General features: G+C 43.1%; 1 protein-coding gene and 1 long non-coding RNA gene across 5 annotated transcripts in view; both read right to left on the minus strand.

The window, feature by feature from the left end:
• Positions 1–776: 776 nt before the first annotated feature.
• The window catches only part of LOC126985345 (uncharacterized), a 74,618-nt gene continuing 59,874 nt past the window's right edge, over positions 777–15,520 (minus strand). Inside the window, exon 5 of one of the 3 annotated variants that reach the window (XR_007738606.1) lies at positions 777–1,421. This is a non-coding gene — a long non-coding RNA (uncharacterized LOC126985345). Of the gene's footprint in view, positions 1,422–1,484; positions 1,521–15,520 lie in introns of those variants that run through there. The other 2 variants (XR_007738610.1, XR_007738611.1) reach the window with 2 other exon arrangements.
• LOC126985342 (endoplasmin-like) lies at positions 1,710–15,255 on the minus strand. 2 transcript variants are annotated; one of them, XM_050840101.1, is made up of 13 exons: positions 15,088–15,255; positions 12,830–12,963; positions 12,250–12,348; positions 11,526–11,651; positions 11,062–11,199; positions 10,329–10,497; positions 7,826–8,364; positions 7,139–7,338; positions 6,792–6,960; positions 6,276–6,521; positions 3,509–3,645; positions 2,892–3,025; positions 1,710–2,626 (listed from the first exon to the last, which is right to left on the minus strand). In XM_050840101.1, exons 1-13 carry the CDS (start codon positions 15,140–15,142, stop codon positions 2,406–2,408), a joined length of 2,367 nt encoding a protein of 788 aa, XP_050696058.1. In that variant the 5' UTR covers positions 15,143–15,255; the 3' UTR covers positions 1,710–2,405. The 2 variants fall into 2 exon arrangements, with proteins under 2 accessions (XP_050696058.1, XP_050696057.1); XM_050840100.1 differs by lacking the exon at positions 3,509–3,645 and adding an exon at positions 3,857–3,993.

A 15,520-nucleotide genomic window follows, 5' to 3' on the forward strand; every position in this document is an offset into this window, starting at 1 on the left:
GCTCCAATAACAAAACTCCTTTATAGTCATCGTTAAAAGTTAGATCCTGATGTCTCTTGGCAATAGTTATGCGTCAGAAAACGGTAAATACTATGCTCTGAGTACGATAACCTGACAACGGTGGTAGTAGTAGTAGTAGTAGTAGTAGTAGTATTGACACTATCTGAAAATGACCTCTCTTGTGGACATTCAATTCTAGTAACTTATGGAAGCAATGACTCACTATTGCCAGGTTCATATGATAACCCCTGGAATTGCCCAAAACACCCATGAAAGTCTTGTCAAATATGTGTGTGCTTGAGTTCATGGTGCAGAAGAAGGGTCACACTATCGCCAGGGTCATAAAACTATCCCTGGAATTGCCCAAGTCACCCACGAAAGCCTGGTCAAATATGTGTGTGCTTGAGTTCATGGTGCAGAAGAAGGGTCACACTATCGCCAGGGTCATAAAACTACCCCTGGAATTGCCCAAAACACCCATGAAAGTCTTGTCAAATATGTGTGTGCTTGAGTTCATGGTACAGAAGAAGGGTCACACTATCATCAGGGTCATAAAACTATCCCTGGAATTGCCCAAGTCACCCACGAAAGCCTGGTCAAATAATGTGCTTGAGTTTCATGGTGCAGAAGAAGGTCGCACTATCACCAGGTCATAAAACTACCCCCTTGGAGAAGAAGGGTCACACTATCACCAGGGTCATAAAACTACCCCTGGAATTGCCCAAAACACCCATGAAAGTCTTGTCAAATATGTGTGTGCTTGAGTTCATGGTGCAGAAGAAGGGTCACACTATCACCAGGGTCATAAAACTATCCCTGGATTTGCCCAAGTCACCCACAAAAGCCTGGTCAAATGTCTCTCTCTCGGCGAAATGTTTAATACGAGTTAGATTCACAAGTCTACGGCAACTAAACTACTAATGCAAGGGTTAGGCAGACTACTGTGAACTGAGAGGACTTCCTACCCTATGATTCTGTCCCTGGTGCGTGAGCCTGGCTGCTGTCAAGGCCTGTGAGGTGCTGGAAGAGAAGAGTGTCCAGAGCTAGATTTGACAAAGCCATGCAGGTTAGGTCACTGTCATTCAGATCATAATAAATAACTTAGATGCAGGGCTTTCAATATCATAGGTAGCAGAAGAATCAACCCCTTGACTGTGGATATCCTACAAGAAGGCCTCACCAAGCTACAGGAATGGAACAAAAAGTGGCTGCTACAATTCAATGAGGAAAAATGTAAAGTCCTGCACCTTGGGAGGGGATATCCAGCACACCAATACCACACGGGAAACACTCCACTATCCACCACAGAGGCAGAGAAAGACCTGGGAGTGTATGTTACCAGGCTACCAGTGAAGGGATATCCAGCACACCAATACCACATGGGAAACACTCCACTATCCACCACAGAGGCAGAGAAAGACCTGGGAGTGTATGTTACCAGGCTACCAGTGAAGGGATATCCAGCATACTGATACCACATGGGAAACACTCCACTATCCACCACAGAGGCAGAGAAAGACCTGGGAGTGTATGTTACCAGGCTACCAGCGAAGGGATATCCAGCATACCAATACCACATGGGAAACACTCCACTATCCACCACAGAAAGACCTGGGAGTATGTTACCAGGCTACCAGTGAAGGCCAAATCTGTGCCAACCGCAGCGGACGGGTTAACCACCAGGATTTGAGGAATATGAAAGCACAGCATACCAGTACATTTTATTATGAAAATGATATGAATACTCTCACACAAAAGCCGTCCTTACGAAACAAGGACAGGAATGTTTCTTAAATGTATACGTACAAACTCACTCACACCGAATGACTTCTGGCAATGAAACAAGAGCTGCTCTCTGCGCCGACCCACCAACCAAAGGAGACGCAGCACAGTCGATGAATGCACCAGCGAACGCATACACACACACTGACTCAGGACACACCGGTGCAGGACAAGAAAACAGTGACTTCCTTAAATGAGTAAGTCCGATCAGAGCGTCTTCAATCATGTTACGTAATACCGCGGAATAATCTCATTACATACCTTCGGAAAACAAAACAAACTCGCTACCTCTCGGGAAAGTAAATTGGGGACAAACTTGACCCCCCAAAATCAGAAGTACACTCACTACCTCTCGGGAAAGTCGGGAAAGTAAAGGAACAAACTTGACCCCAAAAATAAGTAAACTCGCTACCTCTCGGGAAACTTAGAAAGGGATGAACTTGACCCTGAATATAAGTTCCGACATCCATGAATGGCACCAAATCCTTCGTCTCATCCGCCTCGAAACGTAACCGCCAGTTTGATTGACCTCATCCACACGGCACATGTCACACCATGGAGTGGAGATGATGGGAGGGGGGGAGGGGGCAGGGATGGGAGGGAAGGATAACGTGGGACTCCGCTTAGAGCTCATCGTGCATTTCCTCCACCTCACCTCCGTCATCCTCCTCATCCTCATCCTCATCCTCGAGAACCTGCTCCTCGTCATCCTCCGCCTCATCCATCTCTGGCTCATCCTCAACCGGCTCATCCACAGCGACTCCGAGTGTCTGCCGCATCATCTCCTCGACGGATTTTGAGAAGTCCACCGTGTTCTTGAGCATATAGCCGGACCTTAGGGTGGCTGCAAGGAGAGGGGAGGTCAGTCAAGGGGAACGGCAAGGTTATGTTCAAGGCGTAAATCAAGGAACACAAAAAATATTAGTTGGTATGCCTATTCAAATGTTCCGTCACTCTTACTTTGCTTCTACTAAATACAGGGTGGCTGGAGGGATGGGGAAGGTCAGGGTAATGGTCACAGAATATATAACTTGCTATGCTTATTTAAATAGTCTTCCACTCTTGCTTTGCTTCTACTAAATACAGGGTAAACACAGCACTCGAATTACCTGTGTGGAACATCATCTGTGCAATGCTCTGGGCCTTCTCATCGCTGGGGTCAGACTCAACGCGACGCAGCAGCTCCTTGATGAGGGGGTGGCGGGGGTTGATCTCAAGGGTCTTCTTCTGGCTCAAGTAGTAGCTGGAAGGGCAAAGATGTCACAGGTTAGAAAAGGTTACGTGGAGGCGAAGTTGGTTAATTAAAGTCGTTAGTTTAGATAGAAGGGCAAAGGTTAAACTGGTACAAATGGTTATGTGCAGCGCCAGATAGAGCTACCATTGGGCCCTGATGCTGAGATACCTGGTCCCCCCTCTCTCGGGCCCTGGTTATGTGTCAGTTAAGTGAATTGACTCATGTTATCAGATCAAAAAACTTACTAATGGTACTTTGTTATACCCTGTCCATATTATCCGGGCACACAGGCCAGTCCAACCCTGATATTAATCAAACAATCCTAAAGAAACTAGAAAGGCACTCAATTTTGGCAATTTTTTTTTGTCAAGTTCTTAAAAATACCAAGTCAAGTCCTCCGAGTGACTGCCCTTTCTTCCTCGGCGCTTCGTCCATTCTTAAAAATGAAAGTCAAACAAAAACATCCTCGGAGCAACCGTCCTTGGCACTTACTCCCTCTGCGCGTCGTTGGTCTTTGAGTGTGCCTGCGAGGTCACGATCCGCTCCATGTTGCCCGTCCACCCGAACTTAGACGAGACAAGGGCGCAGGGGGACTCGGCCAGCCTCACCCCGACCTCCGCCTTCAGGATCTACGAACGTACATGTTGGGTTGTCACGACTCACCTTGGCGTTGGAAGCTTACCCGGAACACCTCTTGCACTTCCCTAAAGATGCCTCCAGGACCACTTACTGCAACCATGCACTAACTAACCTTACCTCCAAGCAAAGAGTGAAGCCTCAGAACTACTACCAGGACCAGAGACAAGAAAGTAACAACCACCCATGCAAAGGACGACTTACTCCCTGTGGCTGTCATGAGTCTTCTGGTGGGCGTTAGAGATTGCCAAGCGCTCCATGTTCCCTGTCCATCCAAACATGCTGGCCACGAGAGCACAGGGAGAGTCGGAGAGACGCTCGGAAACAACAGCCTTGGAGATCTGTTGGGCAGCGCGAAATTACTACGATAAGAGGAGATTGACGGAGAACTGGGAAGCATTGGACACAGATGACACTACGCGATAACCTTTTAGAAACATTGATTAAGCAGAAACGGACTGATAAGGAGGTGGATAGAGAATTGGGAAGCATCAGACAGACAATACTAAGCGATAACCTTTTAGAAACATTGATAAAGCAGAAACAGACTGATAATGAGGTGGATAGAGAACTGGGAAGCATCAGACAGACTATACTATGCGATAACCTTTTAGAAACATTGATAAAGCAGAAACTGACTGATAAGGAGGTGGATAGAGAACTGGGAAGCATTAGACAGACAATACTATGCGATAACCTTTTAGAAACATTGATTAAGCAGAAACGGACTGATAAGGAGGTGGATAGAGAACTGGGAAGCATTAGACAGACAATACTATGCGATAACCTTTTAGAAACATTGATAAAGCAGAAACAGACTGATAAGGAGGTGGACAGAGAATTGGGAAGCATCAGACAGACAATACTAAGCGATAACCTTTTAGAAATATTGATAAAAGCATAACCAGACTTGGAAATCTATTGGGCGGTGTGAAACTAAGATAAGGAGGTGGGTAGAGAACTGTGAAGCATCAGAGAGTGTCGATACCGTGCGATAACCTTTTAAAAATATTGATAAAGCATAATCGGACTTGGAAATCTATTAGGCATTCTGATAATTCTGATAAGGAGGTGAATACTGAATCAGAGGAGCATCAGATGGAGACAATATTACGTGATTAACTTATGGAATTCGTGCCATAAGTAGAAACAGCCTCGGAAGTCTGTTTTAAAATGGTGTATGTAAGGAGTATTGAAGTAAAGAGCGTCTACCCTGCCCGCCGTAACATCCACACAGTTAACGGAAATATTATAAGAGTTTGTGGTTGGATTATGTTAAGTTTTGGGTATTTTGGGGTTGGTTATGTTAAGTTTAGGGTATCTTGGGGTTGGGTTATGTTAAGTTTGGGGTATCTTGGGGTTGGGTTATGTTAAGTTTGGGGTATCTTGGGGTTGGGTTATGTTAAGTTTGGGGTATCTTGGGGTTGGGTTATGTTAAGTTTAGGGTATCTTGGGGTTGGGTTATGTTAAGTTTAGGGTATCTTGGGATTGGCTTGGGGTTGGGTTATGTTAAGTTTAGGGTATCTTGGGATTGGCTTGGGGTTGGGTTATGTTAAGTTTGGGGTATCTTGGGATTGGGTTATGTTAAGTTTAGGGTATCTTGGGATTGGCTTGGGGTTGGGTTATGTTAAGTTTAGGGTATATTGGTATTTGAGTTATGTTAAGTTTAGGGTATCTTTGGGTCAGGTTAAGGGGTGGAATTTTTTGTACTTGCTTTGGCATTAAGTTTAGGGTATCTAGAAGCACATGCCAGGCAGTAACTTAAGGATAAAATAAAAAACTGCAATGTCAGATGTCATAACTCAGGAAGCATATATGAATAAACTTTATACATAATAGTGTTAACTGAAGGCTTTATGAATATATGAATCTTTACAAGCAAGGCATTTGATAACTAAACTGAACTAACAATTTCAATCAGTCAAATTCACTTGGTTTAAATTCACTATTAAAATATAGAAGTTAGCCAAGTCATAATTTAGACATTTTTGGCTCTCAACAACAACTATTTCTGAAGACCAGGGAAATTTTTGGCTCTCAACAACAACTATTTCTGAAGACCAGGGAAATTTTTGGCTCTCAACAACTATTTCTGAAGACCAGGGAAATTTTTGGCTCTCAACAACAACTATTTCTGAAGACCAGGGAAATTTTTGGCTCTCAACAACAACTATTTCTGAAGACCAGGGAAATTTTTGGCTCTCAACAACAACTATTTCTGAAGACCAGGGAAATTTTTGGCTCTCAACAACAACTATTTCTGAAGACCAGGGAAATTTTTGGCTCTCAACAACAACTATTTCTGAAGACCAGGGAAATTTTTGGCTCTCAACAACTACTATTTCTGAAGACCAGGGAAATATAATCAGATTCTCACTAGTCTTCACATTCATGGTACAGCAGAAGCCTTGTCAAACCATCACAAGACTCATAAAACTACACAAGGAAATACTTACAAAACCTCTTAAGAAAACTTTATCCAACAAAAGTGTAAACCCCAAAAATAAATACTAGCCCAACCCCTAAGAAAGCCTTATAAAATGTGTGTGAGAGGCCGAGAATGTCCGAGAATACTGACCGTTGTGGTACAGTGACAACATTCAGACTACGCTCCAGCACTCACCTCATCCTTGAGAGCCTCATCGCCCAGCCACTTGGTGAGGGGCTCGTACACCTTCTTGAGCTCCTCCATGCGCTCCTTGGCCCCCTCACTCTCGTCGATGGTCAGCCCCTCCTTGGCCACATTCTGGAACTTCTTGCCCTCAAACTCCGGGATGGCGTTGATGGCGTACTCGTCGATCGCTTCAGTCAGGAACAGCACCTCGTAGCCCTTCTTCAGCAGGCGCTCCACGAAGGGAGAGTTCTCAACCTGCAGAGCGACATTTGTTTACATTGGGATGGAATTAGCTATACACAATTAAGCTAGCTCTCCTTCCTGTCCTCACAACCCCAAGGAAACCGTAAAAACTATACCTTAACACCCAAACAAGGGGATGGAATTAGCTATACACCATTGTGCTAACTCTCACTTTCTCACAACCCCAAGGAAACTGTCAAAACTATTACCTTAACACCCACACAAGACCCCAAGTGGTTCATGACACCCTCCCAGCTAAAACACACGAAAACCAGCACCCACCTCTGCCCTGGAGGCACCGGCAATGTAGTAGATGTGTTCCTGCTTCTCCTTCATGCGCTCCACGTAATCGGAAAGTGAGGTCAGTTTCTCCCCGGCGGATGAGAGGAAGCGCAGCAGTTTGGCAAGGCGGGTGCGGTTGGCGGAGTCCTCAATGGCGCCCAATTTGAGACTGGAAGGATCGTGTCACTATAGAACACAGATGCACAGAGAACTACCCAAATAGATGCCCTAAACAACGTCAATAAAAGCCTTGTCAAGTGTAGATATGTTTAACCTAATGAGTACAGACATATGCCCTCCCTCACCGTAAAAAAAAGCTTACCCTCAAACCTCAAAACGTCACTTACTTTGTCGAGAACTCCTTCCAGAATTTGTCGTACTCCTCAGGCTCCAGCTTCTTGATCATGTCCAGGGTCTTGCGCACCAGCTTCTTCTTGATGACCTTCAGGAGCTTGTGTTGCTGCAGGTTCTCGCGGGACACGTTCAGAGGCAGGTCGTCCGAGTCCACAACGCCGCGGATGAAGCTGAGGTAGCTGGGCATCATGTCCTGCGAAGGGATTAGATTGTTTATCCATAGTGAGGAAAGGATGCAAATCTATTGAGTTGTAGGATTGGTGGATTGAAGAGGATGTTTGTGGATTTATGAGACTGTGATGAGGGTTGAGATCTACTGGGAATTGTGTCTTGCAAGGGGATAGTCAACTCAACCCAATTGTAATCACCCTCAACTCAACCATATGCAATCCTCCTTCTAACTCAACCCTCCTTTAACTTAACCCAACTCAACCCAATTGCATCACTTTCAACTCAACCAAACCCAATCTTCCTCCAACTCAACCCTCCTTTAACTTAACCCAACTCAACCCAACTGTATCACTTTCAACTCAACCAAACCCAATCCTCTTGAAACTTAACCAAACTCAACCCTTCTCAAGCTCAACCCAACACAACCAGTCAACCTACAGACTTCCAAGAACCAGCTATCCATTACCTGCCCTCCACATCCCTTCCCACACACACACACACACACACACCTGGAAGTCGTCGGTGATGAAGACGCGTCGCACATAGAGCTTGATGTTATCGGTGCGCGTTCCATACTTGTTGAAGGACTCGCCGGGCTGGACCTCGGGAATGAAGAGCAGCGACTTGAAGGTGACCTCTCCCTCGGCAATGAAGTGCGTCTTGGCGAGCGGGTCCTTGGAGTCCTTGCTCAGGGACTTGTAGAATTCATTGTACTCGGAATCCTCAATCTCCGCCGGCTTCCTGGTCCAGATGGGCTTGGCGTTGTTTACCAGGGTCCAGTCCCAGGTGGTCTTGGATACCTTCTTCGTTTTGGGCTTGTCCTCCTCCTTCTCCTCCTCCACTTTCCCCTCCTCGTCCTCCTCCACCACCTCGTCCTCCTTCTCCGCCTCATCCTCGTCCAGTGGCTCCTCCACCTCCTCGGTCTTGGACTCCCAGAGGTAGATGGGGAAGTTGATGAACTGCGAGTACTTCTTCACCAGGTTCTTGACAGTGTCCACCTCCACGAAGTCATATGCCTCCTCCTTCAGGTGCAGGGACACGGTGGTTCCTGAAGCAGAGGAGTGAGTTAAGGAAGAGGTTCAGAGTCTTCACATAAGATAAATTTGCCTTCCTCCAATACAGAAACTATAGAAGGCCTCAATTATATTAGTATCAGTTAGGTTAGAGGAGATTTACCTGCTTTAACGGGTTCTTTTGCAGATAATTTCAGGCTAAACTGTGCACATTTTTGCGGTGGACAAGCGGTGTTTCGTTGGTTGGTCCATATTATTTTTCCGTTTGACAATGAGTATTCATACAAAGTGTTTGTAACCACATGTTTTGGAAAATACTCACGTGAAAATAACACAATGTTATGTGATAAGTAACACCTAAAACCCACACACCTCTTCACCCATTTCCTTGAAGTCCCCCCACACACCTCCCTTGCCCCCCTCTCCCCTCTCTCCACTCCTCTCCTCTTCTCCCCCTGCCTCTTCCCCCCCCTCCTCCTACCTCCTTGCTTCTCCCTTATGTATCTATTTATTTTGTATCCCCCCTTGTATATGTATTGTATATATTACTTATAAATTTTTGTATGGTACTACTTAATGTGATGATTTCCTGTCTGCAGTTAACATGTGTTGTAGAAGTAGTAGTAGTGTTGTAGTACTGAGAGTGCTTCAATGCATGCGCTATTGTCATATAAATGAGAACATGATGTGCTGGAATTATGTGTGATTGTGAACATGACTTGGAAAATTATACCTGTATTTTGGACCTTCTACTTTATAGAAAAGATCATGTTATATATATTTTATATAATATATGTTATATAAAAATTATATATATTATATATATTATTAAAAAATTATGTGTATTTATTATAGAGAGAGATCAGAGAGAGAGCAGATAGAGAGAAGAGAGAGAGCAGAGAGAGAGCAGAGAGAGAGAGAGAGAGAGAGAGAGAGAGAGAGAGAGAGAGAGAGAGAGAGAGAGAGAGAGAGATAATATAAAAATACTCAGAAAAAACAAAAATCTCAATCATCACATCCATTAAAATAACATTTCTCATTGCTTTTGCTTTAAGTCTGGTTTTCTCATCCACTTATTTTTATGTTTGACTATACCAGTTATGAGATACCATATATTATTATGTATATGTATTGTATTGTGTATGTTATATATGTATGTATGTATGTATACATACTAATATGTAATTACATGTAGGAAAAAAAAAGGAAGGCTGGGTGGAAGAGGGGGGGGAAGAGGAAGGGGGGGGGGAAGAGGAGGGGGGGGGGGGTCTGGTGGTGGTGGTGGTGGTGGGGGTGGTGGTGTAGGTGGGGTACCGAGAGGTCGTCCGATTCACCCACCCTTGATGAGATATGATGAGACTGATTATGCGAATATCACTACTAGTAAAACTCCACATACCATATAGCAATATGGTATAATAAATTAACAAATGTTACGGATGTTGTATTGTTCAAATAAAAATATCATACACATCCAACGATTAGGAGAGAGGAGATAAAAAAAAAACCGTTTGTCTGCCGCTGAAATGCATAGTAGTTATCTTCATATTAACATGATTATTGGTGCCAAATATTTCATGTCTGCATCTATTCTGACCAATCCTTCACCACACTGCATAAAATATTCTCCGAGTCTATTTAGCAGAGACTTGTAATATACCTTAACCCAGTAGCAGTGACTGGCCAAATTTGTGGCTGTACCGTGTACCAGCGACAGGCCAAATTTTCGCCATGATATAACCCCCACAAAAAAAATAGATGATGCATAAACTGATCACAAATGCATTAATATATATTATGAAATGGTGTGCGTGTGATGATTTTTTCTCCTTTTTCTCGCTTAGAAGGGCCTTTAAGAAACATGATCCCTGCAGCTACCAGGTTAATTATAGGTTAGGTTAGCATCCTCCCTCCCTCCCTGACTTCATAGTGCCTCAATTCTAAACACTTGAGGTATTGTATCAAACTTAGTACAGCTTAAGCATCCTCCCTCCCTCACCTCTCTTCAGGGTGTCTCCGCGTGGGTCCTCCACCACAGAGAACTCGGCAGAATCAGACTCCCAGATGTGCTGCTTGTCAGAGTTGTGTTTGGAGGTCACAACCACACGATCGGCCACCAGGAAGGCAGAGTAGAAACCAACGCCGAACTGTCCGATCAAGTCACTCGCCTGGGGGGAAAGAATGGACTCAATATAATGTGCTTAGATTATTAAAGAGTGCAGAAACGTACAAATACTACAAGTTACAAAGCCTACATGTTAAGTTCTTGCATCCCTTTAATGGTAGACTTAATAACAGCCTTACCATGTCTATTTCCTCCTGCCTATGACTTAAGTACTTTCAAGAGGAGAGTTACAGAGTCTGGATGTTAAGTTCTTTCATCCCTTTCACTGGTAGACTCAAAAACAGCCTTCCTATGTCTATTTCCTCCTGCCTATGACTCAAGTGCTTTCAAGATGGGAGTATCGACACCTTCCCCTCAGATTCCAACCCTCTATTGCATACTGACAACCACCTTTATAAGCAGAGCAAACTGACTATTTCCTCTTTTTTCCCTTGAGCTGCATCCCTTCCTTTCCTTTGTATTTCTGCCTACAACTGAATGGCCTTATAGAGGGAACCATCAGACAATCTCACCATCAGATTCCAACCATCTATTGCATACTGTCAACTACTTTTATGAGCAGAGCAAGCAGACTCCTTCCCCATAAAAATCCCTTTCTAAGCCTCACCTGGTCAGTGCTTTCAGACTCCTGCAGCTTCGAGAAGAACTCCGCGGTGCCGGACTTAGCGATGGTGCCAAGATTGTTGACCAGGTCGTTCCGGGTCATGCCAAGGCCAGTGTCGGTGATGTGGAGGACGTGGTTATCCTGTGGAAGTTAAGCGAGGTCAATAGATATCCTTTCTTTATCATGTACAGGTTGAAAATGAGGTCAATAGCTACATCCTTTTTTTTAAGTGATGATAGAGTACAATCAGGGCAAGAAACAGGTATTGAAAGAGCGGTGTGGGAGGTTAAAATGAGATCAATAATAGTGAATAATAATAATAATGTACAAATAGGCCATGAAAAATAGTTACTGGATTTGATATGAGAAAAATGCATTGAATAAGCTGTCTTAAGGAAATCATATATGCCTTACTAGCTCTGAACTGTTTCCTATAAGCCATCCTCCTCCTCCTCCTCTCATCTTACCTTGTCCGCCTTGATCCTGATGACCATTTCCGGGTTGGTGGTGAGCTCCTCCTTGTCTGTGAGGGCAAGCAGGCGGATCTTGTCCAGGGCGTCTGATGCGTTGCTGATCAGCTCTCGGAGGAAGATCTGGCGAGGAAAGGTTCAAGATTCAGTCCTTGTGTGGAAGTAGCACAAGATTAATTTCTCATATAATAGTTATCAAAGGTTCACAGACAAAAATAATGCTGGATTGGACAATGAGATCACCTCCTTGTACAGATGTAGCACAAGATAAATTTCTCATGTAATGGTTATCAAAGGTTCACTGGCATAATATAGTGCTGGATTGGACAGTGAGATCACCTCCTTGTATAGATGTAGCACAAAATAAATTTCTCGTCTAATGGTTATCAAAGGTTCACTGGCATAATATAGTGCTGGATTGGACAGTGAGATCACCTCCTCGTATAGAGTAGCACAAGATAAATTTCTCATGTAATGGTTATCAAAGGTTCACTGGCATAATATAGTGCTGGATTGGACAGTGAGATCACCTCCTTGTACAGATGTAGCACAAGATAAATTTCTCGTCTAATGGTTATCAAAGGTTCACTGGCATAATATAGTGCTGGATTGGACAGTGAGATCACCTCCTTGTATAGAGTAGCACAAGATAAATTTCTCGTCTAATGGTTATCAAAGGTTCACTGGCATAATATAGTGCTGGATTGGACAGTAGCCTCACCTCCTTGTTTCTGTAGAGCGAGTTGATGATCAGCTTCATCATGCGATTCACCTCGGCCTGGAACACATGCTTCTCTGCCTTCTCCCTCAGCTCTTTCATCTGTAAAGTACAACCATTCATAACTAATCAGAACCTTACCTCTCAGACTCTCATGACCCACACACAAGTAGGTACTAGAAGAAACTTACAACAGAGATCTTCATTACTCGTTAAAGTACATCTTCAACTTAATTTTTTCATGAATTTCATCAACTACAGAGCGAGAATCAGACTTAGTAGTGGACATGAAAACTCTATACAGGAGATGCTGAAACAGTATTGTAGAGGCAGAAAACATCCAATTCCATTTTTTGGGTGGAAACTTAACATTGTGGGAATGACCAAGAAATCTAATTATACAGTTTTAAAGGGCAAATATTAATTGTGATACTATTATGAAAATATTAGACATGAAAACTGAACTAATGGTCATATGTGAAACCTCAACAAAATACCAACGAAATATTATCACACCCACCAGGCACTCCGGTAAGGGCTTAACACTAATTTATATGCTTATTCTAAAGAAACGATGACTCACTTGTGCTACATTGAGTCCGTCCAGCTTGATGGCCTCCTCCTCCCTGGCCACCACGCCGTCATCTGTGCGCGACCCTTCCTTGTCCGCCCCAAGGTCACTCTCCACCTTGGGCTCATCCTCTGCTCTCGCACATCCTGGGAAAAGACGCTTACATGAACTAGCTATCGGGAAGCATACACTCGGTGGTCTACAGATGCCCAAGTATTGTATTGTCTTCCTCTAAGCCAGTTGAAAAAGTAACCTAACAATGAACAGACCAATGAAATCTAGTCCAATGTACCAGGTGATGTGCTTAAGATATATACAGTGAATACCAGCAAACAGGGAGATGTGATTAATGGGAAACACTGGTATTTTGAGCCAGGTTAAAAGTACAATAGCTCATCGCTGTACCTCACTTTTGATGCACTTCTTCAAGCCATACAGTGAACACAAGCTAACAGGAAGGAGTTGACAGAAAAAGATATCTATAGCCACATTTATATATTATCCTTGCATTCTTAAAATTTGTATAGTGAATCCCAGCATACAGGAAGAAGTAATTAATGGGAAACACTGGTATTTTGAGCCAGGTTAGAAGTACAATAGCTCATCGCTGTACCTCACTTTTGATGCACTTCAAACAATAGTGAACACAAGCTAACGGAGTTGACAGAAAAAGATATCTATAGCCAGATTTATATATTATCCTTGCATTCTGAGTTCTCTGCACACTAAAAATCATATTAAGCAGCCTTATAAACAACCTCTACAGCCAATGGAGGGAATAATTAGCCAAGAGGGAGGAGTGTGTATAGTCACTGTACACAAATAAGCCATCTTTGGACAACTTATTAGAATCATATCACTTCCTCTACACTAAAACCCAAATATCTAGTCTTTCAAACAACCTCAGCAGCTAATAATTAAAATACAAGCCTACAGGGAGTGTGTAGAGAAATAAGCCATCTTTGGACAACTTATCAGAACCATATCACTTCCCTTACACTAAAACCCAAATATCTAGTCTTTCAAACAACCTCAGGAGCTAATACTTTAAATACAAACTAAAAGGAAGAAGTGTGTAGAGAAATAAGCCATCTTTGGACAACTTGTTAGAATCATATCACTTCCCTTACACTAAAACCCAAATAACTCTTCTTTCAAACAACCTCAGGAGCTAATACTTTAAATACAAACTATAAGGAAGAAGTGTGAAAAGAAATAACCCATCTTTGGACAACTTATTAGAACCATATCACTTCCCTTACACTGAATCCCAAATAACTAGTCTTTCGAACAACCTGAGCAGCTAATACTTTTAATACAAACTAAAAGGAAGAAGTGTGTAGAGAAATAAGCCATCTTTGGACAACTTATTAGAACCATATCACTTCCCTTACACTAAAACCCAAATAACTAGTCTTTCGAACAACCTGAGCAGCTAATACTTTTAATACAAACTAAAAGGAAGAAGTGTGTAGAGAAATAAGCCATCTTTGGACAACTTGTTAAAATCATATCAACTCCCTTACACTGAATCCCGAATTACTAGTCTTTCAAACAACCTCAGCAGCTAATACTTTGAATACAAACTAAAAGGAAGAAGTGTGTAGACAAATAAGCCATCTTTGGACAACTTATTAGAACCATATCACCTCCCTTACACTGAATCCCGAATTACTAGTCTTTCAAACAACCTCAGCAGCTAATACTTTAAATACAAACTATAAGGAAGAAGTGTGTAGAGAAATAAGCCATCTTTGGACAACTTATTAGAACCATATCACTTCCCTTACACTGAATCCCGAATTACTAGTCTTTCAAACAACCTCAGCTAATAATTAAAATACAAGGCAACAGGAAGGATCGACTATACAGAAAAACCGGCATTATATTATTTGCATATTTCTGACTAGGCAATATATAGCCATGGACACAAATGACTGGTCTTTCAAACAACCTTAGGAGTTAATAATTAAAATACAAGGCAACAGGAAGGAGAATATAGAAAAACCGGTATATTATGTCCTACTATTTCAATTACGTCTATATTTCTGACACAAGGCAATATACAGCCATGGACACCCTTATACATGCTTATTAAAACCCTACACGTGTTATTAGTGAAGGATATGAGGATGAGGGACATATATCAATATTCATAAAAACATTCCCTGTAAGCACGAGTTAATTTGTATACAGTGAGGTCAACACGGGTTTAATATCAGTTATATATCACCATAAGTACTGTTTTAAAGCGTTGTATAATGTCTTACCTATGAAGAGGAGGGCGAGGAGCAGGAAAAGGTAGCGATGTCTTGTTTTCAGCATCTTCTTCACCCTATTCCAGGCGGTTCAACGAGATGAATGGACGCCCCTCACCACACGGGAGTCCTCGGAACACTGTGGCCCTGACCTCGGCTCCTCCCCAGGTGGGCGTGGCTCCGCGGCTCCACCAATCACAGCCCACCACGCCGGAGCCTCAGCCAATGGGAAGCGAGATAGTGTGCCTGTCAGGGAGGACTTGGCCTCTTCCTATTGGCTGTCACCGGCGTTCGTGGCTGATGGAAACGTGATATCATTATAGGGAATTTATTTATCATTATTTTTACAGCAAAGAAAGCAGGTCAAGGGCAAACGAAAAGTGGTAGTGAGTAAATAAAGTCCTCTAGATAATGCCTCTATAAATAAGAGGTCAGAGGAGTGGTC

The sequence above is a fragment of the Eriocheir sinensis genome, chromosome 59 (assembly GCF_024679095.1).
Source record: "Eriocheir sinensis breed Jianghai 21 chromosome 59, ASM2467909v1, whole genome shotgun sequence".
Lineage (NCBI taxonomy): Eukaryota > Metazoa > Arthropoda > Malacostraca > Decapoda > Varunidae > Eriocheir > Eriocheir sinensis.